The sequence below is a fragment of the Bombus flavifrons genome, chromosome 10 (genome assembly GCF_040668555.2).
Source record: "Bombus flavifrons isolate JBK064 chromosome 10, iyBomFlav1_principal, whole genome shotgun sequence".
Taxonomy (NCBI): Eukaryota; Metazoa; Arthropoda; class Insecta; order Hymenoptera; family Apidae; genus Bombus; species Bombus flavifrons.
In genome coordinates, this window is record NC_138451.1 from 6853994 (window position 1) to 6880180 (window position 26187).

The window sequence follows — 26187 nt, forward strand, 5'->3', positions numbered from 1 at the left end:
TTTGAAATACAATAAAACGATTCTCTTGACGATTGTTAATAATTCGATATACAGTAGAAAACGAAGAATCACGTATTGATCGATATTATAATTGCGCGCAATAATCTTAATGAAGATTAACCATACTTTTATGAAATATTTTCACATAGTGTTGCGTAGAGACTAATCTTCGAATGATTTCTTTACAGTGCTATTTCCTCCCACTTTTACATAGCTCGCAATGAATGAAATGAATTTCTTTTTTCGAAATACGTCATCCGAACGAACTGGAAAAATTAGTTTCATTTTCGATTATGTCGTATTAAAATTCTCCTGTTTAATCGTGAGATATCATTAAAATCATAAGATCAAGAAAAATGCTGTGCTTGTCACGTTTTTCTCTTCTGATCTTCGCATAGTGTTGTATATCTTGCGTGTTTCAGCGAATAGAAAGAAAAATTTCAGAAGATACATTGGCGCGAACTTTTACCTTAGCGTTGATGCAGGAAATTCATAGGGAAAGTTTCGAACAAGGCTCACGGAAGCGTCCTGTATTGGATTATCGATCGACAGGAGCGCAGGTACACGCGATGCTTCCGCGGCGTCATTAGCAGTATCGACGTTGCGAGTCATCTCCGATAATGTACAATGCGGGTGATATTCGCACTGACAACCGGAGCTCAGGATTATCTTCTTGTCATGATTAAACCTGTCTCTCGTTCTGGCCTTATCCTTTGATGATTGGAATAGGCGAGAACGTGGCCGGTAGATCTTGAATTTATTGCCTGCGAACTAATTACTAGTTAATTACAAATTCTAACTGATGCGAACGAGCCGCTAGGTAGAGACTTCACTGATCTGGCTGCCATTAGCCAAAATATCTTTCCCATGGAAAAAAATGTTCGGTTGGATGGCGCAAACCTTTCAAAAAATACTATTAATCGGTCTGGTTCATTTTTTGACTCGCGGCGATGCTCGATCGTTACGTTAGGACCGATACGACTGTTTGTGACAAGTTAGTTTCCACCGGTGCTGGACATGAAAATGTTTTATGCTTGTAAACGCAATGCAACCGCGTCAAAGTGCGTTTGTATGTTCCACGGTATAAAACTTTCGTGTGAATAGTCTGAAATTGATTTTACTCGTAAATGAAATGACGTGGCTTATGGAATAGCATATATACACGAAGAAAAAGGCGAGTGAGCTTATTATATTTAACTCGATACAAAATAATGGTTTCTGTTGGCTAATTGGTTATGATGACAGTAGATGGAAAATATATGACTCGCTTAAGAGTTCTTTCTTTAGTTAGGATCGTACACTTGATTAATAAATCCTTTTACGCAATTGTCTCATCAACCATCAGTCTGGTGAAACTCTCCTCTTGACAACAATGTTTTAACTACCACGATAGTTTAACTTTCCCCTAAATGAACTTTCATGTGCGTACACGCTGTTAAGGGACGAGTGAGCACGTAAATTCGGCGAAAAGGTCACTTGAGATCGACTCGCGTAGCGGAAGACTGGAACCACTTGACCTGTAAGATGCACTCGCGTGTACCACAAAAGATTATAAAAGACCAAGGTCCGAGTTACCGATATATTTAAGTATATCGGCCAATGTTTGCAACTACGCTACGGATCGCTGGTACATCAGGAAAGTCCGAAATCGTTTTCGAAAATGTTTCCTCGTTGGTCGCAGCTCATGAATCCCGATTCTGTGGCTGCTTGAATGCCACTCGCGTTCGACGTTCGACGCTGTTAGAAACCACGAAGGAGAATATGGCCATTCGATGCACTCTCGTCGTTCGAGTAGCGGAAGTTAGCCCGAAAACCGGGACAAGCAAAACGAACAGCATGCCAGAGCTTTCGATTCCCTAAATCTTCTTAAGTTGTAGATAAGCGTCGCAGCGCATCTGCACGATGCTAAACTTTCTTAAGCTTCGGATGCTTACATGGGAAAGTTTTTCCATAAAGCCGACCGCTCGTCGTTTCGTTAGTTGGTGAATGCTGGTAAAAGAAAACAGAGCGCGACCAATGGAGAAACGACGAACCGCTCTTTACCGGGCCATTTTATCCGTTTATTCCGTCCCAACATCCAACGTACGACAATCTGACTGGAAAATAACCCGATCGTTTGATTCCTTTTTTTCATATTTTTTTTCTTCCATCTATGTATGATTATACGTGCATATACACACGTCTGTACACGTATTTCTTCTTTTTTTCTTTTTACAATTTCTCTCCCCCTTATACCGACTAGCGTCGTGTCCACCGATTGTAAATTATTGCCGAATCGTCGCGTCGCATCGACGAATTCGCCTCGGCGGAAAACGAAATTGTTATCTCCATTAAATGCACATCGACGCGCTGTGCTAATCGAGTCGCGCGCTGTTTACACAACGGCCCGATATTCGCTTTTAATTATTATTTACCGTACGAGACGATGCTGACGCGATCTTTTTCATTAGCCGCTCTTTTGTATGTATAACGAGCAATGAATTTGCCGATTACGTACATCCGTCCCCTACCCACCTTACCATGTAAAAACACGGCCCGTATATTCACAACAGTTGACGCCACGTCGTAAAAAAATACCCTGACCTGCGTACCGTGTCCGTTAACCTCTGCTCGATAATTTATTAGAAAAAACACGAAGCGACAGGTTTAACGATGATCGAGATACAAGGATTACGAGGCGTAATCCCACGAAGGAGATAAACGCTGCCCATTATTTATAACGCCAGTTGCGCTGCCGACTGAATAATCGATTTTACATAATAATAAAGCGCCGTGGACACACCTATATATCATAGAAGTTGTCAACCGGCGAGACTAGGATAACCCATAGATCACACACTCATCCGTGAACATAAATTACACGCATAAACAACGACGTCGGTCACCAACGTCTTCGATTCCGAGTTTCTCGATAGCATGCGATAGTCGCGTAGAAATTTTCTTTCATCTCTGTGAACTATATCCGTCGTAATATTACGTGAAATCGATTTTTTAGGCTTACTTCAACTTTATATGCTACATTCGGACCGTTTAAATATCAATCGACAATTGATTTTGGAATATTCGATACTTTAGACACCTCTTGGATCTCGGACACGTTACTTCGTGTAACAAATCGTGAATTTTGTTTACGTTTGCTCGATACTTTCGTCAGTCACTGTGAACGAATTGTGTCACCACCTTATTGCACGATGTAATACTATGAAAAAATAATATTTCATAAACGAAATATTTCATTAAACGAAACACCTTACGCATTACGAATCTATATTTCGAATTCAGAACGAGATGCGTGTGTTTTTTTAATAACAACACTAATGAGCTTCCGATGATGATGAAAAATTACCGCGACATCAAACAATTAACCGCAGGCAGTTGTATACTAAATTCTGCGCAAATTACGAAACCGCAGACGTGACCGCCGCTCGCATGTTTACGCATAATTGTCCAGAATTTAATTAGTATTTCCGTGGAGGAGTATTCGAGGTTTCGCGCGACCATAACGGTCACATGAAATGCGTTAATACATCGCGTGTTCCGTGGCTGAATTTCGGAGGTCTGAGTTTGAAGATCGGAACCATCGAAATCTGATTAACAGCTAGGTCACGGGAAGAAAGAAGGATCCGAGGCTGTGCAGGCAGCGAACAAAACACATTTAAGTTCGGTTCAGAAGTTTGGTTCGATGGGCACGCGATATCGCCAGCCGATTCGAGAAACGAACATCGGATGTAATTGTATCTTCTGTAATGTTGTTTTTCGCTTGCTTTGCTTCGTGTACTGAATTTTACTTTTTTCCTCTTTCTTTCTCCCTTTCTCTCTCTCTCTCTCTCTCTCTTGTTTAAATTGCCACAGAAAACACCTTGGATAAAGTGTTACGGCAAAACAAAGCGGAGCGAAAATATGTCCTCCGGCTGAATAAAATGAAAATACGCCAGGGTTCCATGAAAACTGCGATGTTATTGTATTATTCTTTCATAACTCTCTACAGTGGTCGGACCACAAGGAATGCAATAACCGAACGAAGTTCGATAAGAAGCATGCTCGAACATTTTCTTCTCTGCTCGGCGTACTAGGTTTGCAAGGCTTCGTTTCCCGTATATCGGATTAATATTTCTACTTTCTCCTCCTTCCACTTTTTCCTCTTCTTTCACCTCTAATCTTTTCCTTCTGTTGGTTTTTAATATTAGTTAACTTGGAATGAAACGAAATTACATGAAATTTTAATTGTTCGTTTCATACTGCCTGTCGTTTTTAAGCAATTAATCCTGGTAGATTAATTCGACTCTGGAAACTGCTATTCAAATTTCGTCGTTATACCTTTAATGATCTTTGCATTTTAATATTCCCTTTATGCTACCCGAAACTGATGACTTTTAATAAAAAAAAAAAAAGTTTAATATACGATTACTTAAAACCCGTATTGCCCGGCGCTGTAACGTAACGAGCGTTCATTATTCAGCGATGTCTGACCAGGCGCCGACCCATTCTACTTCTACTAGCTCGTCTCTTCGGTGCGACGCGCAACTTAAAAACTTTTCCCACCTGAGCTCATCGATCAGTTATTTCCAACTATTCGTTTCGTTCACACTTCCAGGCGATTAAACACCTTAAAGGGCAACGATTCATCTCGTCGCTGCTGCAGCTAATGTACGTGACGTCACTGGAATCCGAGTCGAGCATCGATAAGCGACGAGTATATTACACGTCAAAATTTCAACGTTTGTAATCAACATTTATTTTTGCCAGCTGGATGAAAATGTTTAATATCATGATACGGTCAAGCTGACCGCTTAATTAACCTTTCTTTGGTACGCGGCTATTAAAAGTCCGACACGTCTCGCGGTAATTGAAATCTCGCGAGCGAATTTCGACGCCGACCAGGTCTGTCTCACTCGTGGCAATGTTCGGCGGCAGCGAAATCGAAAATTTCATCCGGCCTCGTTCGTTATACGTTGCTGCCGACGAGAGAGGGTCACAGTCACTTGTTATATTAATGGGGGAAACGTTTAATTGCGTGATATGTTTTGCGGCGACCGCTTAATTAACCTTTCGTCCCATGAACCTCGAAACGCGCTCGTAAATTCTCTCTGATTTTCCTAGCCCGAATTCAGCTTCCAGTTTACTGTGTCTAGTCACGCCCGATCTCATCGTTCTTTCTCCTTTTTCTTCTCTTTCTTTCTTTTTTCGAACACTTTTACCGAGGCAACAATGAAAATCGTTCGACGAGGTATCGCGAAATTATCCGACAAGAAACCGTCCATCGGGGTCAATTAATTTTAATGAACGCCGCAGTGCAGCTCGTTATACGGGACCCAGAGCATGTTTTATCGGGCAAATGAACCGTCATCCGGCTACAAAGCTATCCGATTCGCGACACCACGTTGTTATTACTTTTAAGATTCGTTTTCGTTCGATCTTTCGAATCTTCGACCAATGGTCCGACGCTCGTCACTGTTCCGATTACTTTCGAGTAGTTACAAGAAGCGCGAATGCTCTCCAGATATCGAGAAGTTGCAACATTCGCGAAACTTTTATTCGCGCCAACAAAGTCGTTCGATAGGTCTACGTTCTCGCTTTCAGATAGGATTCGGGAAATGTAGATCATTCTAGAATTGTATGCTTTTGTTGGAACGCATGGAACGATAATAAAGTAAAAAGTAACGAAGGAAGCTACGTAAGAATGCCGCTACTCGACTCTCTAAACGTTTTCACGAATAAAAACTGTCCACGAGGATGAGACACGAACGACAAACTTGGATAAGAATCAACAAAGTCTAAGAGTTCGTTGCTTCAAAGTGTAAATCCAACGTTGGTGACATTAGCTTACAGGAATCTAGAGGCGCCAGTGCTTCGCTCATACGTTGAAACAGTGTCGCGCGTGTAGTTATTGATTGCAGGTGCTCGTTTTCTTCGCGTCTTTCTCCACGTCCATCCTATTGGTATTCCTCTGACGTTTTTCTGGGACTGTTTACGACGAGATGCTCGAAGCCTCGGAAGAAGTTGTACGAATGGATGATGTAAAAAATTTGCCCCAAACTCGCACGTATGGTTGTTTTTTTTTTCAGAAATAATGGCGCACGAGAGTGAGGAACACGTACCGCGGCGTATACCTGATCTGTGAGATTGCTTTCTTACTTGTTTCTTGCTTCTCAAAGTAATCTTAGGGCCGCGTGCCATCCTCTCGAGAGCTCGACCACGTGCAAACGGACTCGCGCTGGGAAATCTACTCCGAGTAAATTTTTCCACCAATTAAATTCCCACGACAGGTTCAAGCTGCCCCGGATAATTAAGAGAAACGTTTTGAAATATGGTCGCAACAAATTAGCAACGGTATCGTAGTCGAACGTATGAATAACGACAGTAATTATGATAGCGCGTAATTTAGCATCGTAATATCTTTTGCAATGTTTCCCGAGCCGACTCCGTGGCAATACGCGAAACAAATTGCTTCGTGTCGATTAACATCGTTCGATAATTTATTCACCGTTGACGGTGCCCGTTTTCGAAACGTGTAAATTGATGCGAGTACAATAGGTGAGCTGTTGTCGAGAAAACTTTCGCGAAAATTCGTTCGTTAAGGAAGGAAAACAGGGGTGGATTTCGTCCAAGTCCCGGGATCGTTAAGTCCCATGTGTTGATTATTTATCACGACTTTCGCGTGTAATTTACGAAATAACCAAGTAAATCTGAAATAACGCTTTTAGGTAAATAGCGCGGCGCAGTTCGAAGCACCTGTGTCGGTGCACTTGGGCCCAGCGTTAAAGTCGTTTGTCTTTCGACCGGTAGAATTTTGCTAGAGAACGAGAAACCGATTTCTGCGCGACCGTCTGGTCTATCGGGAGATAAAGAATAAATGATTTTTGCCGTACGATATCAATCTTCCCTTTCTAGCCTCTGATTATGAAATAAATTTGATATATCGTCCTGAAGATGTTAGCTCTGGCAGTGTTCTAAATTTTAAACTTTGTGTTAATTGAACGTAAACTTAGATCGAAGTGGAGTTTTGGTTTCGGTTATACCTACCGCAACATACTAGACGTCTTTATGGCGTCTTCCCTTGCTGTTTTATAGACACATCTTGTATGCACGTCATTATCATAATATACAAGGTGGTATTAAACCAGCATGGCGAGAGAATTTGTTTTTTCGCTGGCAAGAGCAGAGGCTGGAAATTACGTTATAACCATTAATACGCAAGAGGTAAAAGGGAAAATTAATTCAATGACGTTTCTAATTAACGCAAACATAACATTCAGCATTTGAGTGTTCTCGATTTGCTTGCGAACGTATACCATTATAACTCGGTAGCCAGGACCTCTCCATTTTCCATAACACGATCCATGTTTTCAAACTAACAATGTCTTTCTTCGCTTTATCAACTTTATCGCAACATTGTTTCAAAATATCTGATCCTCGGATGATCGCGTGACGATCTTGTCTACAAAGATAACATTACATCGTCACGTTTATGTTACAATGTTCACAGTCTCTCGAGTATTTCGAGTTTTTACAACAATATTGCGAAACATATCCTGATCCTTTCGAGAGCATAAATATTTCTCGATACGATAACAAGTTTTTTAATGCGCGTGTGTAGCAAAGAAAAAATCATAGGAATGATTACCAAAAACAAAATTTATTTTTTCTATCGCAAAATCTGTTGCTAGAACGTTATGCAAGGATATTTATTAATACTTTTATCTTGTAAAACTTCGCTAAAAACGGTCTAAGTACGTAATCCAACGTTGCACAGATTCTGCGACGATTCTTGAAACCTTCGGTATAACGTGATATGACTCTTCGAACGTCGATTTAAACTATCAAAAATCATTCTAAAGTTCGCGTAAGACGATCCATCGCGCATAAAGCCATCGCGTTCTATCGTATCTTCTCACGTAATGTATCGTGAACGTCGAAAGCTACCGACTGTTGAGTCATTCCTTGCTACGAGGCTTCCATCTCCGTGTTGGAGTGTCGAAAATTGAACAATCTCCTATGCGCCGTTCACGTCGACCGCACTGTTTCACGCGCATACATTACTCGCACACTCTCCGCTGCACATCAGAGGTGCGATGCCGTTCTAGCTGTTCAGAGCGAGAGTTGCGAGCGTGTATCAGGGCTGAGAATCTGCCTCTTCCCTCCAAAGAGGCTTTTAGCGCTTTGCACCGCACCACGCGTACACAAGCGCCTGTATACGCGCAACCCGAACTTCTCTGCGGCCAGCGTGTTGCTCGCTCGACTACCTGCTACTTGTAATCAATGTAATTCACGGGATTACACAGCCGGATGTAGGTCGTGCTACCATCGTCGCCGGTTACTTGCCGGCAATATCGTTATCCCGTCGACTTTTCTCACCGATGCCAGACGGCTGTCGTTTACGTCGTTACGAAAGCATTAAGACCGATTATAAGTAAGCTAGAGAGTTCCAGACACTTACAATTGTCATTGATTACGCTGTTATTAACAGATATAACTATCTGCATGATACGTACTACCTGCAATTACAATAACAAAATGGAATTTACTATATTTTTATTAACAGATGCAATTACGTTACGAAAACATTCCAACACTTGTAGATACCTTTCATAAACGTATTCTGTTATACGAAACATTTTGAAATTTCTTAAGCACTCTTGCGAGACTCTATAGATATATATATGCCGGAGATGAAAGGACACCGTGGCCTTCCCTTTGGAATTCTTCGGAAAATCCTCGATATTTTAGTCTCTATAATTTAACTCGATTATAATTGTCCGAGATTTATGATAGTGAGCTTGGGCTCGAGGTGACACCTCGCTTCGAGCCAAAGCCCACTGTCACAAATCTCGGGCAAACATTATCGGATTGAATCATAACAACTACTTCTAAGTTTTATTATTTAAGTACAGCTATAATAAATAGTCTAGACTAAAGTACTGGGGATCTTCCCAAAAATTCCAACAGAAAGTCCCCGATGTCCTTCCATCTCCGACACATATATTCTTAGATTTCTTTCAAATTTTACCAATATTAAAATAAAATTATAGAAATTACAAGATATTTATTGCAAACATACACTTTACAACATTCTTCAGGCATGATTATATATTAAAAGAAGAAAAAGCTTGGTTTTCCCTTTGTCATCGATTTGTCATCGATGGTAGGAAAACAAAAAAGCAAAATGAAAATATATCGGAGCCGCCTCTTTCAATGAATTGGCCATCTTCCGCGCGGCTACGCTTTAAGGAGCGCGCAAACACCATTTATTCGTTTAATTTCGCGCTACGATAAGGTAGCTGGATTTAATGTCAAGGAACAAAGTGGCAATTAGGTGATAATACATTCACGGCTTCGGTGAATTCTCGTTCAATAAGCCTCTTTAGACTTTCGCGTACTTTCTATTGTGCTAGTCACGCATTCAGCGCATGTATGCAAACACGTATATGAATTAACGACCAAATGCCATATAATCTTTTCGCGGAAACAAACATTTAAATGGTTTATTAAAAATCCTTTCGATGATATATTACAATTAAAGGGACGATTTATCGAAGTATTAATTATGCTTCTCTTCTTGGCTCTACGTATATTACATACACTGAGAATTATATTTTAATTTTTCAAAGCAAGTTCTCATTTTCGAACAAAGAATAACCTCATTTTTTCTTCTATTCTACTTTCATATGAAATTAGATTTAGTCAAAAATAAGCAGATGTTCAGGAACTTTCGAGGAACACCGTATATCACGCTACTTCTAGTAGACGAAGTTGCGAACGATACTCTTTCAGGTTTTTCTTCGACGTGAACTTCAACTGCATGGAAATGGGCTTGAATTTTGATTTATCAAGCTCGGTTAGTCGATGGCAAGGGTAGAAAATGTCGGACACGATAGAAGGCATGGGGTGTTTTCGATTGGCAACAAACGGAACCGCCCTAATAGCACGGTACCCGTTCGTGTCAGTCCAATAATGCGAGATAGACGTACTGGGAAAGCTTTCGACAGCTTTCAACTCCGTCGAGTTTATATAAATAACTGCGCCTCTACAACACCCTCTGCCATCACAAGAACGTGTAGCTTTCGACCAACGAATTTCCAGGGCGAATATGCCGGGCACACGTACCGCGAGTGTACGTTACTGCCACATATTTGTCAATGATATCGAGTTTTGCTCGAATGATACAACAATGATACGAACTAGCTGCAACAGTTTCAGAGCAACGTGGTATAAAGTTGAATGGCGTTTCGTACCCTACGCCACAGCACGAATTGAAAACTTACACGACCGGATCCCAATTTCGACGGGCCGAGCTATAAACGTTTGTTATTGTTTTACAACGCGCTATTCGCACCTGTCGATGCGCCGATGCTGCCGTGGAAATAATAAAATAATCGGTTTCTGTCCCCATTCCATCGCGTATCCATGTTTCCCCCTTTTGTCTCTCTTTTATTAGCTGAATATAGAAACATAATATCTCGCACAACGAGAAACACGATTGTTTCGTTTAAAATACGAACAATTCGTGGACTATACATAATCAACTTCCACGACGAGAAACAATCTATATTTCGTTCGAATCGACATACCAATTACGAACAATTTGCTGCTTTGGGTATTTTAGCCCCTGTTCGTCGACAAAATCATTACCGGTTAGAGACGAGACAAATTAACAAGGAAGAACCTGGCTCGGTTTACTGCCATGGCGGAATAATCAAGCTTACGACATTAAACTGTTTAACGACGTTCGCGCTCCTTTGCACGACCCCTTTCGTGCAGCAGGTTGCAGCAAACAATTTGCGCCTGTTTTCTACCTGGCGTTTTCAAACGGAACGTTTTTTCCGCATAACTCTCATCACTTCCCGGAAATATATCGCGTGCATTGGCGACGATGTATTTTAAAAATCAATGCGGTCAGTTAGCTGAGCTGTTCAATTTTGTGTCTTCGGTTAAGTTACTTAGCAACGTTTTATTTATACGATACTGCGGTCGCTAATCAAAATTTTTAACACGTAATTTCAAGAGTGTCGGAATTTCAGCTGTTCCAAATGTTTCTTGCAAAAAAAAAGAAAGATATTCAGAATTCATTAACTCGCGAAAGGAAATCGGTCTAAAAATCGGTACTAGCGTTGCTAAGTAGAAAAACGCTTTTCACTTTCGTATCCGTACTTTTGGGCGTACGCCAAGCAAACGCAAGCGGTTACGCGGACACGGCCACTGCCAACGCAAGGCCAAATTAACCAACCGGTAGACCAACGAAATTGACCTCACGTGCTTGAATCCGCCTCGCCAGGATAATCTGGATTCTCTCGTCGAGGCAAATTAAGCGCTGCTTTCGAAATAACTGCTCGTGTTTGCTTGTTTCTCGACAACATACGAAATTAGTAAACAGGTTGATCGACCAAAAATCATGTTGCCTGCTTGTCCAGCCACTCGTTAAGATATATATTCGTGTTCCCGCGTTTTCCAAATATTAATGAATAAAAGATAGTGCATATTTTTCCACGAGAATAGTATGATACGGCTAAGTGAATTCTAACTCAAACTTCCAACACGGTTTACGCAATATGCCATTTTGATTTATGCGTCTTTCTCCCATAAATCTTCGATTCTAATAATTCAAAAGGGCATTATCGCGTTAATTTAGACATCAGTTATATGCGATAGAATACTGGACTGATTTAGTAGCGATGGGATTTCACACGTGGCCGAACAAGATTGCTGTAAACGTAACTTAATCGCATGGAAGTTTAATAAACATACCTAATTCCTCATCAACGCCGGATATTCTTTATTCATGCCAGTAGGAAAATTGTTCATCCGCTACTGGTTTATGTTATCGCTATGCGTTAATCCTCAATCTGTAATATAGTTGAACAATGCGGGTTGCTACATTTGAAGCGGAATACACTATGTGTAAGGGAACGTTAAAATCCAGGTGATATCCAGTGAAACTAAACGGTGCGTATGACGATTCAAAGATAAACACGTTACGCGAAAGCGATGGAAAATAAGAATCCCGATAGTCGATCTATTTTAAACGAAAGAGAAAAATGAGAAAAGACCGGATACAAAAAGTAAACGATAAAAATTGTGGACGAAAACACTCAAAAAAAAAAAAGAAAAAAAAATTATATAGACGCTCTGTTATCGCGACTATTTTCAGAGTTTTACAAGCTTTCATCGTAGAGTGAAGAAAGCGCAATGGTACAAAAAAGAGGAGAAATCTAATGGCTGGAAGATCGAGGGTAATTATGCGTTTTCACCGTCTAACGTCGCTCTTCTACTCGCGTAATACCATCCTTTGTTATTCTTTTTTCTGGCCCTTGGTAAGGCCAGTTCGTCGTCAACGTACCAAAACTTTGTTTCAACTAGCTCTTAGCTCGAGTACCGGGGCTAAAGTGGGTCGACTAATTAGTTGGATACTTGAGCCATTCGCGTGTTACATTTTACACCAAAAGGAGTGCTGCTTTTCTTCGAGGAATTGATGGTAACGATTATTTTTGACGTTGCAACAAGAATGCGGACACGACGTTGTTAAAATTTGGTGAAATACGCCAACGTACGTATATCGTGGAAGTTGAAGTGTGGCCCATTATGAAAAGAAACAATTTTTCTCACCAAATTGTCTCTCTAATGTATTCGAGTATACAGTATGCGTAGGTGTGTACGTATGTACATGTAACAGAGGTTGGTAATTGCAGTGTTCGAATTCTTTCGTTGATTGTATCTTTGGATCTACTTCAAGAATCTAACTCTTTCTCTAGAATAGGTTTTGCATGCACGGCCACGCCTGTGCATACCAAAGACAATAGAAACAAACGTACGTGCTTATCCATTTTGTGTTCGTTTAAAGTAATTTGCTCTGACTTATTATGATCTTAAATAGTTCTAAATCTTAATATATGTAATCCACTGCAATAAGTAGTCGTATGTGTCGCGATGCTTTCACGAACCACTGTACGTTCCACTTTACTGAACCTGGAAATCATTGGAGTCCTTCGTTTGGAGAAACACTTTATTCCCTATAACCGTTGCCTTAGCAATTTACATTCGCCACGTACTGTCGTCATGTTTGCTCAAACAGTTTGCAAGACAAACGATGCTTCCGGCAGACGAAGTAGCAGACAAACGTTTAACAGAATCTACTCGACGTTCTTGAAGGAATAACGTTGTTGTTCGATCCTGGCTGCGTCTTGTTGCGCCGGTAGATCAGAATCGAGCGCGAAGCGTACTCGAACGTTACGTACCTGTTATGGAGATGGATGCAGTCAGCCACCTACAATTTCGATGGCGAGCACTCCGCCTTCTTCGAGTTCGTGCTGCTAAAAGCACGAAAACTGAAGTACGATCCATTGTTTTCCGTATCTGTCAATGGTATCTGCTAACAACCGACGCGTCGCGACGACGTTTCGTCGCGTCTGAGAGTTGTATTACAGCAGGCGTCCTGACGCCGTAAAAGACGCAGTCGAGAGCCAAAACGACGATTGTTTTTGCCTGTAAACTACGAGCGTAAATGATAAGCTGCGAGTAATCGAGTTTCCATCGATATTAAGCATTTCGTGTACTACTTCGGCGACGAAATTAAAAAATCTAAATTAATCCCGTTGACAATCCTGACAATTATATCGACAATTCAGTAATTGACCTGTACGCTTTCAGTTTATAACAGATAGCATAAAGCCAATGTATTTATAGATAATTATCACGTCATTCGATCGACCATATCATTTGGTATAAAATGATCAAAAGCAGCACGGCGTTTAATCTATTGATTTAACACATTCGTAACTGATAATTTTACCGCAGTCTTATAATACAAAAACCGCATGATTTTGTAATTTAGGTCAACAATAACTTTAGATTCAATTATCAGGTGTTCTGCCACTTTAAGATAAATACAAGAGATTTTCGTTTCATTAGAGTCTGAATAACCGTATACTTTAATCACGCGAAGACCTAGTAATATTGGCAGTGATTTTTAATGCGTCGATGGACTTCATTCCCATTGTGTTTTTCTCCAAGAATATCGTTCCAACATGGTTCCATAGTAAATCTCCGTTGGAGAGCATTAAGCGTCACCTCAATATCATCACGGCAAACAGATTTCAATAAGACGGGCTTAAATTTCCTTTGGAAGGTTTTTGTAAACCTTTAAAGCGGTCTGCCAACGGGTCAACCATCAATTTCTAGCCTTCCACCACATATGACGTATCGTCTTGAAAAAAAGTGTTCGTCTCTCGTTCGAGAGCGTTCAAGCTGCCAGGAAATAGAGTCGAGGGTAGAGTATGCGACATCTATGCCACTCAGCCCGAACAGAGCCACGTCCGGTCAATAATTGGTATATACTACTGACTGGGAAACTTACCTCGACAAGAGGGACTCGAGTGTCGCAACAAACAAGCAGCTCTTTATTTCGTAGCAACGGACGTTCAAGCCCTCTTCAACCGGAACCTCTGTTTCGATAAAACATTCAATAGAATATTTCCTTCCAACCCTCGGCACAGCCCTTCAGCCTTTTCTTGACGAGAAAAAAAAACTATTTTACATTCGCTCACAGCAAATCTAGATTTGTCCGATTCCTTCGGCTTGGAAAATTTTTCATGAATATTGGTTAAGCATGCAGAGCAGCTTCGTTTAAAAATCGTCTCTCTGAGGCGAGTTATTAAAAAGGGTTGGTTTACGAGATTCCGCGAGCGTCTCGGCGTCCACGGAAACGCGTCCATCCGGCCTGCTTTTGTACGTGTGTGTGTGTGTGGGTGTGTGTATGTGTATGTGTGTGCCATTAAATTCATAAGGTTTAATTAAAAACTCGTTTCTGCTCGGCGCGCAGGTAACGCGGCATTCCTGCGTGGTCCAATTCCGTTGCTGGAAAAAATGCGTCTAAAAGGAGTTGGTGGGGTAGGAAGAGTGAAAAAGGTGGACAGGAAAAGGCAGAGGAATTACTTAGAACGTGTTCGGGAACCGCGCCAAATTTTTAATCCGTTGTTCGAGAGGCATCGGGGCCACGTGTCGCGTATTTCACCAAGCCCCGCCAAAAAATTGCATCTTCCGTCGGTCGCCATTCCGATTATTGATTTATCGAACTACCAACGCCGCACGTCGTTATTGCATTAACGATAATACGCGTCCGATCTCGTGCGTGACTATTACACGGAATTTGTTGTATCGGATACTTGGCTTGGATTTCGCGCCGCGACGTTGATAAATCGACGGTGCCTGGTGCCACGCGAAAATGTGTGCGTTTGCGTGTCGTACAAGCGGACCAGTGTTTCCAACAGAATGTTAGAGCAACGATCGGTAATCGGTGCCTTTTTTGTCAACTCGTGGGTGATCTCTGAACGAGTTGATGTACATTGCCATTTAGAAGTTAAGATCGAGACGAACGAACAAACTTTCTAAAGATTTAAGAGAAGACGCGAAACAGACCTTTAAAATAGAAGTATTCCTTACGGACCGAAGTATTAACTTAATAATAGCCTTTTCGTGTCTTTGATATTTACGGTAATAACCGCGCAACGAACGCTTCGGTAATTTAGCGTTTCCACTTAATCGGATCAGCTATAAAATTGTTCGCCAGGGGGAATACGTCAAATAGCAATTGTCGTTTATTTGTACAAATATTTAATAAGATTACACTCGATCGGGGACGTTAATCGAAGGTAATTATCGTTCTTAATTATGAACGAGAACGTTCGGTCGAAAGCATCGTCCCACGCGATCTCTCTTCGAACGAGCGTTGATATCCACTCGGAGCCTCGCGTTCCCATCTGTACAATCGCGACTATCGTCCAGTTTCGTTCGAACGAAACGTCGTCCCTTTCGATCGTCTGAAAACTGTACACGTTTCTCGAATTTAGAAAATCTTTAATACACTATTTACCAGATGTATAAATACAATTAAATAGTATTTCGTCTGTGAAAAACTGGTCGATTCTGTTTGACTTCGTCCCTGATGACGATCGTTTGAAGAAATAGAACGATCGTTTAGCGAGTCCGAACCAGACGATTCCGTTGTTCGTCCAAAAGCAAGGACGCTTCGCCCATAATTTTCGCACTGGTTCGAACCAAGAATAGCAATTGGTATTCGTCGGTGACGGTGAGCGGCGCCCTTGTCCTCACTAACGCGTGAAGAACATTCGCCCTTTCCAGATCCAACCATCTTTGGAGGGTAACTTCCCTTTCTCGTGGACCACCGAAAGTCACGTCCGCGGGACCCCACAGAGAAAATTCCAGGATGGATTTCACCTACGTTGAGAATATAGATTTTCGTTCAGTTCTCAATTCTTCCAGATTCTGACACAGACAAATATTTTTTGTCGTCACTGTATATCACCATCGAATATTTGACATTCGCGTGACGGCACTGTAGTATCGCTAGTCGTCGTAACGTTCATCTTTGAAATTATTTGTTTCTTCGCGAAAACAGACAACCGACGACGTTCTAGTTAATTTTACCTGAGACAAGGTGACTGCCTTCTCCCGTACGAGCAGCTCCTGAATCAGAGGCAGTCTACTGGCCAAGTTGAGTTGTTGAAGCGCCACGAGCGCGCACTGACACAACGAAACTCTCTCCTCGTCGCGTTCCTCGTTCGTCTCCACGTTCAATCTGTCAAACGTTATCGAGCAATGAGCGAACCAATTTCGAGCTGGCGTCGAGCAAGCTCCTTCGACGCGTTTACCGACCCTTGAAGAAGATAGAGCCTGTAATAGGCGTCCTTGTCCTCTCTACATAGAACCACGTTGTTCAAGCTTCTCGCAGATTCTTCGATTCCTCGCGCTTGAAGGCTCTTTAGCGCTGTGACGAATTGAAGGAGCACGAACGATGCTTCTCTAATTGTTCCTTCATCGTGCAAATCCTTGATCGTCGCACCGTATAATTGTATCGTGTTCACTTGTAAACGCGGCAGTACAGAAATGGTGGCTGAAATAATAAAAACGATTTTACGATATCGCGCATTTAAATTTTTATATTTTTACGGAATTTAACAAATTTGGAGCGTTTACAACGTTCGGAAAAACTGCCGTTTGGCCCTTAATGAATTAATATTGGTTCGTGGCAACGTGTAATTTAAGGAGGAAAAGATAAGGAGATCGATAAAATACCTTCGAGCTTCTTGTTCCCGCGCAGACACGTCTTGTCGGTAATTTCCCTCGGTGGGCTGTCTATAAACTCGATTATAGGTGCCAAATAAAATTCCTTCCGCGACACATGCGTAGCCAGATCGAAGGCGATGCACAAGGTGACGTTCAGCTCGTTCCACGTCGCCGAGCAAAATATTCTTCTACCGACTGTGATCGACGTATTGGCGTCGATGCTGAAGTGGCTTACACGCGGATTCGTATTTTTCAACGCTCGTAGCCCCGCAAGCATTTGAGGCGTTTGGTTCAGCTGCAACAGTAAATGTACGTTCCATGCATATTCTATGAAACGTGTTGTTGAACCACGTCGTACGAGTAAAATACACATCTAAATACAATCTAAATAGAACGATCCAATTAGAGGACAATACTCCATTTATTTCAGTTGTATTTATTGCAACGAAATTTTAGTTAATCCCTGATTAATTGAACTCGTGCTGACTGAATCTATTTATAGCGATTCGCGGATGTAGTTCACGGATACTTGCCACGGAAAACTTTTACGAATATACATCGTAAGTTTCATACATCATAAGTCGAAAGTTTTTGAAATTCCATTACCACCCTAATGAAACATTACGCGACTGTAACGAAACAAGAAAGTTGAATATCGCAAATATGCATTTTTACATGTTTTGCTGGATCTTGAAATCTGTTTAGACGGTGAATTTTTGCGAAAAGATTCCAGGTCAATCAGATAAATTAGATACCGGAACAATGCCGCTTCGTTAATCGTAAATTACCGCGGCATGAACGTATACTCCGGAATAACTAATGATAAAATATCCTATTGTACTGTATGAAAGAGCACTTGAGATTTTATCGAAGATTTCATGAATGTAGGATTTGGATCTCGGAATAAGTAGTTGGAAAATTTTTCTTAGAAGGAAGTGCAAAGTGAGAAAGTACCTGGTCGAGAAACTGGGCGAGAGCTTCGTGATTTGCAACGACCACGGCGCCGTAATTATCCTCGAGGCTTCGATGAACTATACTGCGACCTCTGCGTTGCCTCAATCGGCTTATCCTTAATTCGTCGTCCTTATTCTTCCAGTCTTGATCCTCCTCGGGACCCTGCGTTTTAAAAATTCCATTATAAATTCCGCGCGGTTGCGCCACTGATAAAACTATCTCAAAGTAAAATTGTTTCCCGGGATCTTTATTAAATAAGAAAAGTCCAGGATGCGCGCGCGGACCACGAAACTTCCCCGTCGAGTAATAAAGTTCCGCAAATACCGCGGGATCGAGTTGCATGGTAATAAAATCGCTGGGCCTGCTAAACAGTTGTGAAACCGATCCACCTTTGAAAAAACAACGAAGAAAGGTCGCTCCGACGGAAGCGTGAAAAACCTAGTCTCTACGGGGTTTCGTTTAATTTTAAACCTTTTCTATCTGGTTAGCGTCCGATCGATCGCCATATTTGTATCGCTTCTTTTCTAAAAAGCATAAATTCCGACGGAAACGTAATATACATACACCGATTCACGAAAGTATTCCGACTCTTGCAGACACTTTTCACGAATATGTTACATCGAGTGCGTTGTACGAAACATTTTAAAGTTTCGTTGACATCGCTACGAGACCAGAATTTCGATCAAATTATTCGAAACCGAATCGCGTGTAGCATCAAATTTGTTCATTTCGATGGCGTTCCACGCTAGTCGCCATAATTTTAAAACTAGCACATACGTTCTTTGGTTGTACAGTTTCCGATATCTTACGCGGCCACCCACGCGGTCACGTCCAGTTCGGGAAATAGAACGAGATCGTACCTCGTCACCGGTGTAAAAACCATACGGGGCATACAACTCGCTCTCGGTCTCGCTGCCGCAATATGGAAGCGAAGTCGATCTGACGAACGTCTGATGATGAAATTTGAATTCCGAAGCGGGTTCCATCGCGTTGCTGTCGGATTTCCTCTTGCAGCTGAGATGAGATACGCCAGTGTGGCGCAGCTCGAGATTCGAATCGCACTCCGGCGAGCTAGAAAGGCACTCGTAAACATGACTGTCGTTAGACGTCTGGAAAAATCGTGTAAAACCACGCTGGAATTAGTAACTCGTTAGATATGGTAATTTTATGTAACGAAATTGTGGTACAAATGAAACGAGGAGATTCTACGAGTGAAAATGAGACAGAAAGCAACCATAACAACATCGTGTTAGAGTCTTCGTACAGAAAGGAACTTTTGGAAAAACAGTTGAAATTAGCACGACTCGTGAAAAAAATTTTATTTCGAAACGATAAAATGCTCCAACTCTGTTTCGTTATTTTTAATTTTCAACTTATTTTGACTTGCAGATTCCCTCTCACCTTACCTGTACCATCATACTTGTCATGCAAATCGTGTAAACGGATCGACAAAGGAAGATGTTTCAAGAACCGATCAAACATAATCCACCAATGTATTAGCGCCGAATGGTGAACGCTGAGAACACTGTACGTACTATGTACTAACCTAGCCGAACGTGCCATAAGTGTTATTTCGAGAGCACACTGACGTCTAATAGGTGAGACATTACGGTAGCCTTAAATTCTTGAACACCTTTCTTCCTACTTCCTGTGTACACTTCCGCGGTCAGCCATAAAAATCGTTAAAAGCCCGTTAATTGTAGCATTACCAGAGAATCGGACGTGGGTGGTGCAGTAACCGCGACAGTCTCGTAATCCTGATTAAGGGCCGGGCTTGAGGAGCCGTGTTTCTTGAGGATTGGCTGCGAGGTCGCTTGGTCCCTCATGCTGGCGGTTCTTTGCGGTTTCGAGGGTGCCAACGAGCTGCGCACCTCACCTGTAACATCCTCCGCTGCTGCAGGCACGTCCGCCATCGTCAAGCGCCATGGGTTAGTACCACAAGACACAAGGCATGTCACAAAACAGGCTAGCTAGCGTACTAGCGTGCTAGGAGAGACGGAATTATCGTTCCCGGCTAAAACACTAGAGACGCGCTAGCACGTACATACGTATGTGTATATCTATGCAGAATGGACTGTTGTTGCGAGAGGACGAGGGCAAAGCGACAAATCAGACACGTTGGTGAATCACTCGAGGTCGTCGTATCGACGATTTCGGATCGCTCTTCCGCTCGTCGGTGTTTCAATCGTGAATCATTTTTCCGATAAAACTCTTACGAATACGACTACAGCGTAAGTACGATAATGCTAATGGTAGTTTATTCGATCGTTCGATAAGTTTTGTATCGATTTTTAAATGGTTCGTAACATTGCTTTTTCGAAACACGTGTATTTTTAATATGATATACACGTACAGTTTCGTTCAATGATCTTTTTCAACTGTTCCGTTAGTTTTAGAACTCCATTTTCCTACAATTGTTTTATATCCGAAAAATTCATCCATCTTCGAGGTTTAAATCAACTTTGGACTTGGCAGACCCATTCTCGCGGCTCTATTATGAACAGCATGTTCTTGGCGAATGGAAATCGAGAAAATAGGAATACGAGAGATCAAGGATTCCATCTATACATAATACCGATGACGCGTAGTAATTGACGCTGCGAATTAGATATTGTGCTACAAAAATCAGCATCAGCTTATCGAACGATCCGATACTGTATGGTAATCGAATAACGAGAATCGTGTCTATTTAACCCTTCAACTTTCTTCCAACGTTAAATCGACTAAATAATACCGTTCGTATCAATTGGAAACGTAATTCCTGTGGAAGGAGAGACACATCTCTCTCGGTATCCTAATTCCTTGGAGAAGTTCCGGCGAAGCTAAAGGGTTCAATAGAGTTCTAGAAATTCCAGGGCGAAACACAGTGAATTAAGTGGCGTTTAGAGTTCCTGCGCGAATCATCGGGAATCCTGGAATTGGCAGGCATTCGTTATCAAGGTTTGACTGAAGGGGAAGGGGGAGAGAACACGATGCTAATATGCAATCAATACATGCGGCGTTAGTTGCACCCTGGGACGGTTAAGGATACCTTGCGCAACAATCCTACCACCGTTGTCACGTCGCCGCCGACATGTTCACTATTTACAGCGGACTAGGAATGAGACGAGCACCTCTCTACCCTATAGCTGTTCGATTCTCGTCTAACCAAAGCAAATTCGACTCGTCGTCCGTAAGAGAAGGAAGGTGTCGAGCAGATCGATGCTTAGCACGCGAATGAAATTGTCTTTTTGAATCGAAATGAAGGAATGCCGCTATCACGCATTGTGTGCATGCTTGTTTGTAAATCGCGTGATATTTGCTAATTTTGCGCGTAAAGTATATTACGCAAAAATGGAAACCGCAGGGAAAACGTGAAAAGTCGCGTCTTCTGCCTTTTATAGAAGAACAATTTTAAAGTTTAAGGAAACCGAGAAGTTTACAAAAGATAGACTTTAACAATGTGGTTTAAGAGGGTCGTTTGACAAGGATATTCCTATTCGGTAAATGGTAACGAACGTATTAAGGAAAGAAAGGAAATAATGGAACGAGCGGAATGGAGGATGAAAAAGGGAACGTATGCAAGTTTCGAGTGGTTTTTGAATACAGTCGTATCCGGTGCATGCGGTTAACGATAAAGCAACCCCAAATCGAACCGCGCAAACATCAAACGATCGCAATCCAATAACAATTATGAATGGGAACGATCGTGGTTCCTTTTTTCGCTTCGTCGTTTCACATCGTCGAGGCCTTCGTTCCGTTCGTCATGAAAAAAGAAAAAGAAAGGAGAAAGCACACGCAACGGATAGAGAGATACTGGGATCACGACGGGTGCAACGAACCAAAAATCTAAAAGAAAAGAAAAAGAAAGAAAGAAAAAATTGCGAGAATATTACGTGACCAAGAAAACAAGGCTCTCTGGTTTTTCAGGCAACAAACGTTTATTTCAGACACAGAAATTCGAGGTTACAGAATCTTTCGTACTCCATTTCTATGGTTTTATTTACAAAAAAAAAAAAAAACAATGTGTAATCATCGGTTCATACAACTGGTTTCGCACTTTTTCCAGTTTCAAATTCTTTCTTAAATTCGGCCAGCCATTCTCAAACTCTTGATCGCACTCTGGTCCGTTGGAGGCAACTTTAGCTCGTTCGATAGAGAAATTTCTGTATCAAAACGACGGCGATTCGCGCGGTACAAAAAAGATAATCACAACTACGGTGTTTCGTCGACAAACGTAGCTGTTGAAAAACACGAAGCGCGAAACGTCATCGCGCGTTGTTTTATCTAACAAAACGGTAATAAGATATATCACAGAGAATCGTGAATCGTTCGGTATAATGTCTCTAAATAGAGCAATTAGTCGAGAAAGTACACGAGTATAGAGTATAGTCGTTCGAAGGGATTAGTCGTATAGAGTATAAGAAACAATAATTAGAATACGAAACGCGTATGGCATATAGCAAAAGTTTAAAAGAGAACGTAACTTCGAGAAGAATATTAATCTGACTGATTCACGGGAATCCCGATATAAACAGGATCACGCGACTCTTCGTCTTCATCGATCGTCTAAGTCCTCGTTCGTGTCCAGGCACGGACAAACGAGCACTATCCAAATTGAGAAAAAAAGGGGGCAGACGGGTGTAAAGAAACGGCAATTTCACGACGACCGTACGTCGACCCGGCGAAACGAGGAACGAAGAAAAAAACCCGTGAGGGAAAGGTGAGAGTTAACCACCGTTATCCAGCGTTACAGGATTATATTCCCCGATCGGACGTACTCTCGCAAAGAAAACTGTAAATTCGTCAAGGAAGCAGCTGGCGCGAGGATTCGTGTGAGTATGGCTGTTACAACATCGAGATTTTTGCCGTGGATAATCATTAGTTACATTGGATGGGCCTGAACTTACCCAGATTCGCGTAAATCGAGTCTGAGGTGGTCGAGGCTGCTGGCTGCCAGGACGATGTCGAAGACGACGACGTAGACGACGAGGACGTTGAAGATGTGGACGACGAGGGCGACGTTTTCGTGGATGACTTGTCGTTCCTCGACGGTAGTTGTTTGGTCTCAACGCGTGGCGGTGGTGGTCTGACCGGTTTGCTAGCTGGATCCAGTCTCGACCAATCCTCCAAAGACTGGTTCCTTGGTGGTGGTGGCGGTTTCCCTGGTCTCGCTACCATAACATAGTAACGCATATTTTATACAGCCGGCATACGGTCCTTGCAAATTTACTATCTTCGGAGAATTCGCTCTCGATGGTGGAGAACCATCGCGGTACGCGCTTGAATATTAAACGTTCTCTTTGAGGAGACTGCGAAATGAACGTGACACGATGATGTCCGTACCACTAATATACATGCTAATTAATTGACAAAGAGAGACCAGTTAAATTTTGATAAGCCAAAATTATGGACGAAATTCTAAAAGAACCGCTTCTCCGTTTCCCTCGATCCCTCACCAAGATAGATCACTATCGGATAGAGCGATCGTGTGTCAAAAGGAAAACTTACCGGCAGCGTGCGATCCGGCGGACAACGGCGATCGAGTTGCTCTTCCCGCGTCGTTCCTAGAACCGCAGGAATCTGGTTGATCTTCGCTTATCCTGCTAATCCGATCGTTTCCCACCACTTCAACAGCAGCACCATCCAACTCCAACGGATGAATAATTTCTAATCGTGGTTTAGGTTGCGGCGTCGATGGTATTTCGTCGATCCTCGAGTTGGACGCGTGACCGCTAACCATATCCACGTCTTTCCTCGAACCCATCCTGAGAAATCTCTTCAAAGAGAAACGCGGTCTACCTCTCTTCTTTTCTTCTCTAACTTCTGGCCCACTTGCCAGGCTATCCTGCGACAGAGATATCGTTCTTCTGGACGCTGGATCGCACGTTTGCGCGCTCGTAGGATCTGGAAGATCCGAGACAGCTTTTCGAAACTTCGGGCTGCACGACGAGGCTCTTTCTCTCTTCTCTTTTTCCCTGACCACCGGAGAGTCTGATTTGAAATTCGCCCCGGGATTCCTGGCGAACAAGCTACAACTAGGAGCCAGTTCTTCCGTAGAATCGATCGCTGGAGGTTTTGGCGCCATTCTTCTTTTATTCGGCGACCGTATCGACTCTACCGTCGAAAATTGGGTATCTGAAATTTCTTCGTCTACCTCCGGATTCTCCGTACTATCTGCTGAATCTGTGGTCTGACTTCTGACTACGCTCGACGACGCCTTTGACTTGCTTCCTGGCGACGTTTTCGATGCAGACATCTCAACGGTCGGTAACTTCGACTCGATACCTTGACATACAGACTTTGAGTTGATTTGGGATCGAGAAGTTTCGGTCTCTCGCTGTTCCGAGTCTTTTGGAGTATCCGCGTTCAAAGATCCACGATTTTGATCTAAGAGCGAAGCGGCAACTTGCTCCTCCGACTTGTCTTTGGTAGCTGTTAGACGAGAGGAAGTTATTTGTTCCGGAGGTGGAACGTTGTTGGCGCCTGTAAATCAGTTGAAAATGCAAACGTCGTTAATTAGAACGGAGAGTGTTGTACCGTGGACAACGTAATCGTGGATCTACGTGGTCGTTTCAACTAATCAGAAGGATGACTTTGCGCGAACCGTCTACCGAATCCCTAAGTAATCCTAGTATCGTCGCGACAGTGATCTAATCGTTACGCCCTTGTCGCCGCTGCGAATGACTTTGTCGCAGATCATTAAGTTTAGTTGTTTCTTGGGAGATTTAAACGTTAGAAAATCGAGAATTTATTTGAAAATTATTTCGAAAGAAGAAAATGTTTAAAAGTTGAAAAATTGAAGTATTCGAACATTTAGATATTGGAAAACTTGGAAACTCGAAAGTTTGGAAATATTTACATGAAAATATTTGAAAGTGTAAGTATTCAGGGATTTTATACAAAACTCTTAAAAGTTCAAGAAAGATGCGACATATTTTTCGAGAAAGAAAAATATTCTCACCTGTGCTCGAAGCGGGCTTGCCTGCGGCGTTTTGAACCGAAGGAGGCGGTAACACGTAACTTTTCTTTCCATTTGTATCAGGCGACGTAGGACTACTCTTGGCCAAGAAATTAGTCGGCTTCTGAGGCACCATAGGTTTCATCTTCGACTCCGAGTGAACTGTTCCATGTAGGAAAGACGGTCTCGGTTCGGTTGTGATGATCGGTGTCTTACACGTTTCTGCCTGAGCAGGATGCTTAGTTTCAATAGGCGGAGGACTCTTTGGAAGAGCTGGCGGTTCCGTCATTTCCTCTTCGTCCGCCTTTCCATCCGGTTCACCAGCCGATTCTCGACTTTCTTCAAAACTGAACTTCTTCTCCACGGGTGTAGCTTCACCTTCCACTTTTCGCACTTCAAGTAACAATGGATCATCTTTAACGATATTCCTACTGTCGTTTAACGTTGCGTTGATTTTATTGGCGTCTTTTCCTCGAACAACCATGGATCTATCGCTCTCAGCAGCGTCTTCAGCCTCGTTCTTCAGAGGCGTCAAAGTCAATTCGATACCCTTGTCCAAGGATTCATTTTCTATTCTCGATACGTCGCGTGCTTTCTTCGTGATTTTCCCGGTAAAGTCATATTCGATCTTGACACCATTTTGCGAAGCTTGCGCAGGAATCTTGGATTTCTCGTTGTCGAACTTTTTAATTGGTTGGCTTCGAGGAATATTGGCAGCCTTCTTATCCGATTTGCTATTCTCTAAATTCCTTTCGACGTTGATTATGTTAGATTCGGACGTTCTGTCCTTGGTGTCATCAGGATCTCCCGATTCGTTTCTTTGCATGACAGAAATTAAATTATTCGACGTGATCAGGGGCATGTCCACGATCTTCTCCATGCCGGATGAAAACTTCTGATCCTTCTTTTCTTCCTTTCTCGCATCGACATCGGTTTTTTTCATGCTCTTCGACATCGTCTGTAGGAATATTAAAAGTCGATAAAAAAGGAAAGAAACTTTTCACCAAGTATAGAATATTTCTTTAACGCACTTTACGATACGAATTCGACGGAAAGTTTCAATAAAGTTTCGCTACAAAGGGAAGATCTCTTTAATGCGTTTACCGCGCATGACGTGAATCCAAATCGGCAAACGTTTATCTTCCAAAGTGCTTCTAAAGACGTGAAATAAAAATCAGAAAATCGTGGCTAGAAGTTCTTAGTAAGTATCGTAAATG

The 26187-nt window shown here is 42.2% G+C and overlaps 1 protein-coding gene and 1 long non-coding RNA gene across 10 annotated transcripts in view; one reads left to right on the plus strand and one right to left on the minus strand.

Moving 5' to 3' along the window:
- Positions 1-25493, plus strand: part of LOC138184171 (uncharacterized) — a 49425-nt gene extending 23932 nt beyond the window's left edge. For 3 of the 5 annotated variants that reach the window (XR_011174271.1, XR_011174267.1, XR_011174270.1), the window contains 2 exons: positions 19420-19628; positions 19734-25493. This is a non-coding gene — a long non-coding RNA (uncharacterized LOC138184171). The remainder of the gene's footprint in view (positions 1-19419; positions 19629-19733) is intronic. The other 2 variants (XR_011174268.1, XR_011174269.1) reach the window with 2 other exon arrangements.
- The window catches only part of LOC138184166 (serine-rich adhesin for platelets), a 64355-nt gene continuing 53741 nt past the window's right edge, over positions 15574-26187 (minus strand). For 4 of the 5 annotated variants that reach the window (XM_069121892.1, XM_069121893.1, XM_069121894.1 and 1 more), the window contains 10 exons: positions 24974-25928; positions 23521-24495; positions 22920-23183; positions 19740-19924; positions 18891-19139; positions 18031-18192; positions 17086-17371; positions 16666-16903; positions 16438-16588; positions 15574-16227 (listed from right to left, as the gene is read on the minus strand). In XM_069121892.1, the coding sequence (XP_068977993.1) occupies positions 15967-16227; positions 16438-16588; positions 16666-16903; positions 17086-17371; positions 18031-18192; positions 18891-19139; positions 19740-19924; positions 22920-23183; positions 23521-24495; positions 24974-25928 (3726 nt within the window). In that variant the 3' untranslated portion in view covers positions 15574-15966. The remainder of the gene's footprint in view (positions 16228-16437; positions 16589-16665; positions 16904-17085; positions 17372-18030; positions 18193-18890; positions 19140-19739; positions 19925-22919; positions 23184-23520; positions 24496-24973; positions 25929-26187) is intronic. The other variant, XM_069121895.1, reaches the window with a different exon arrangement.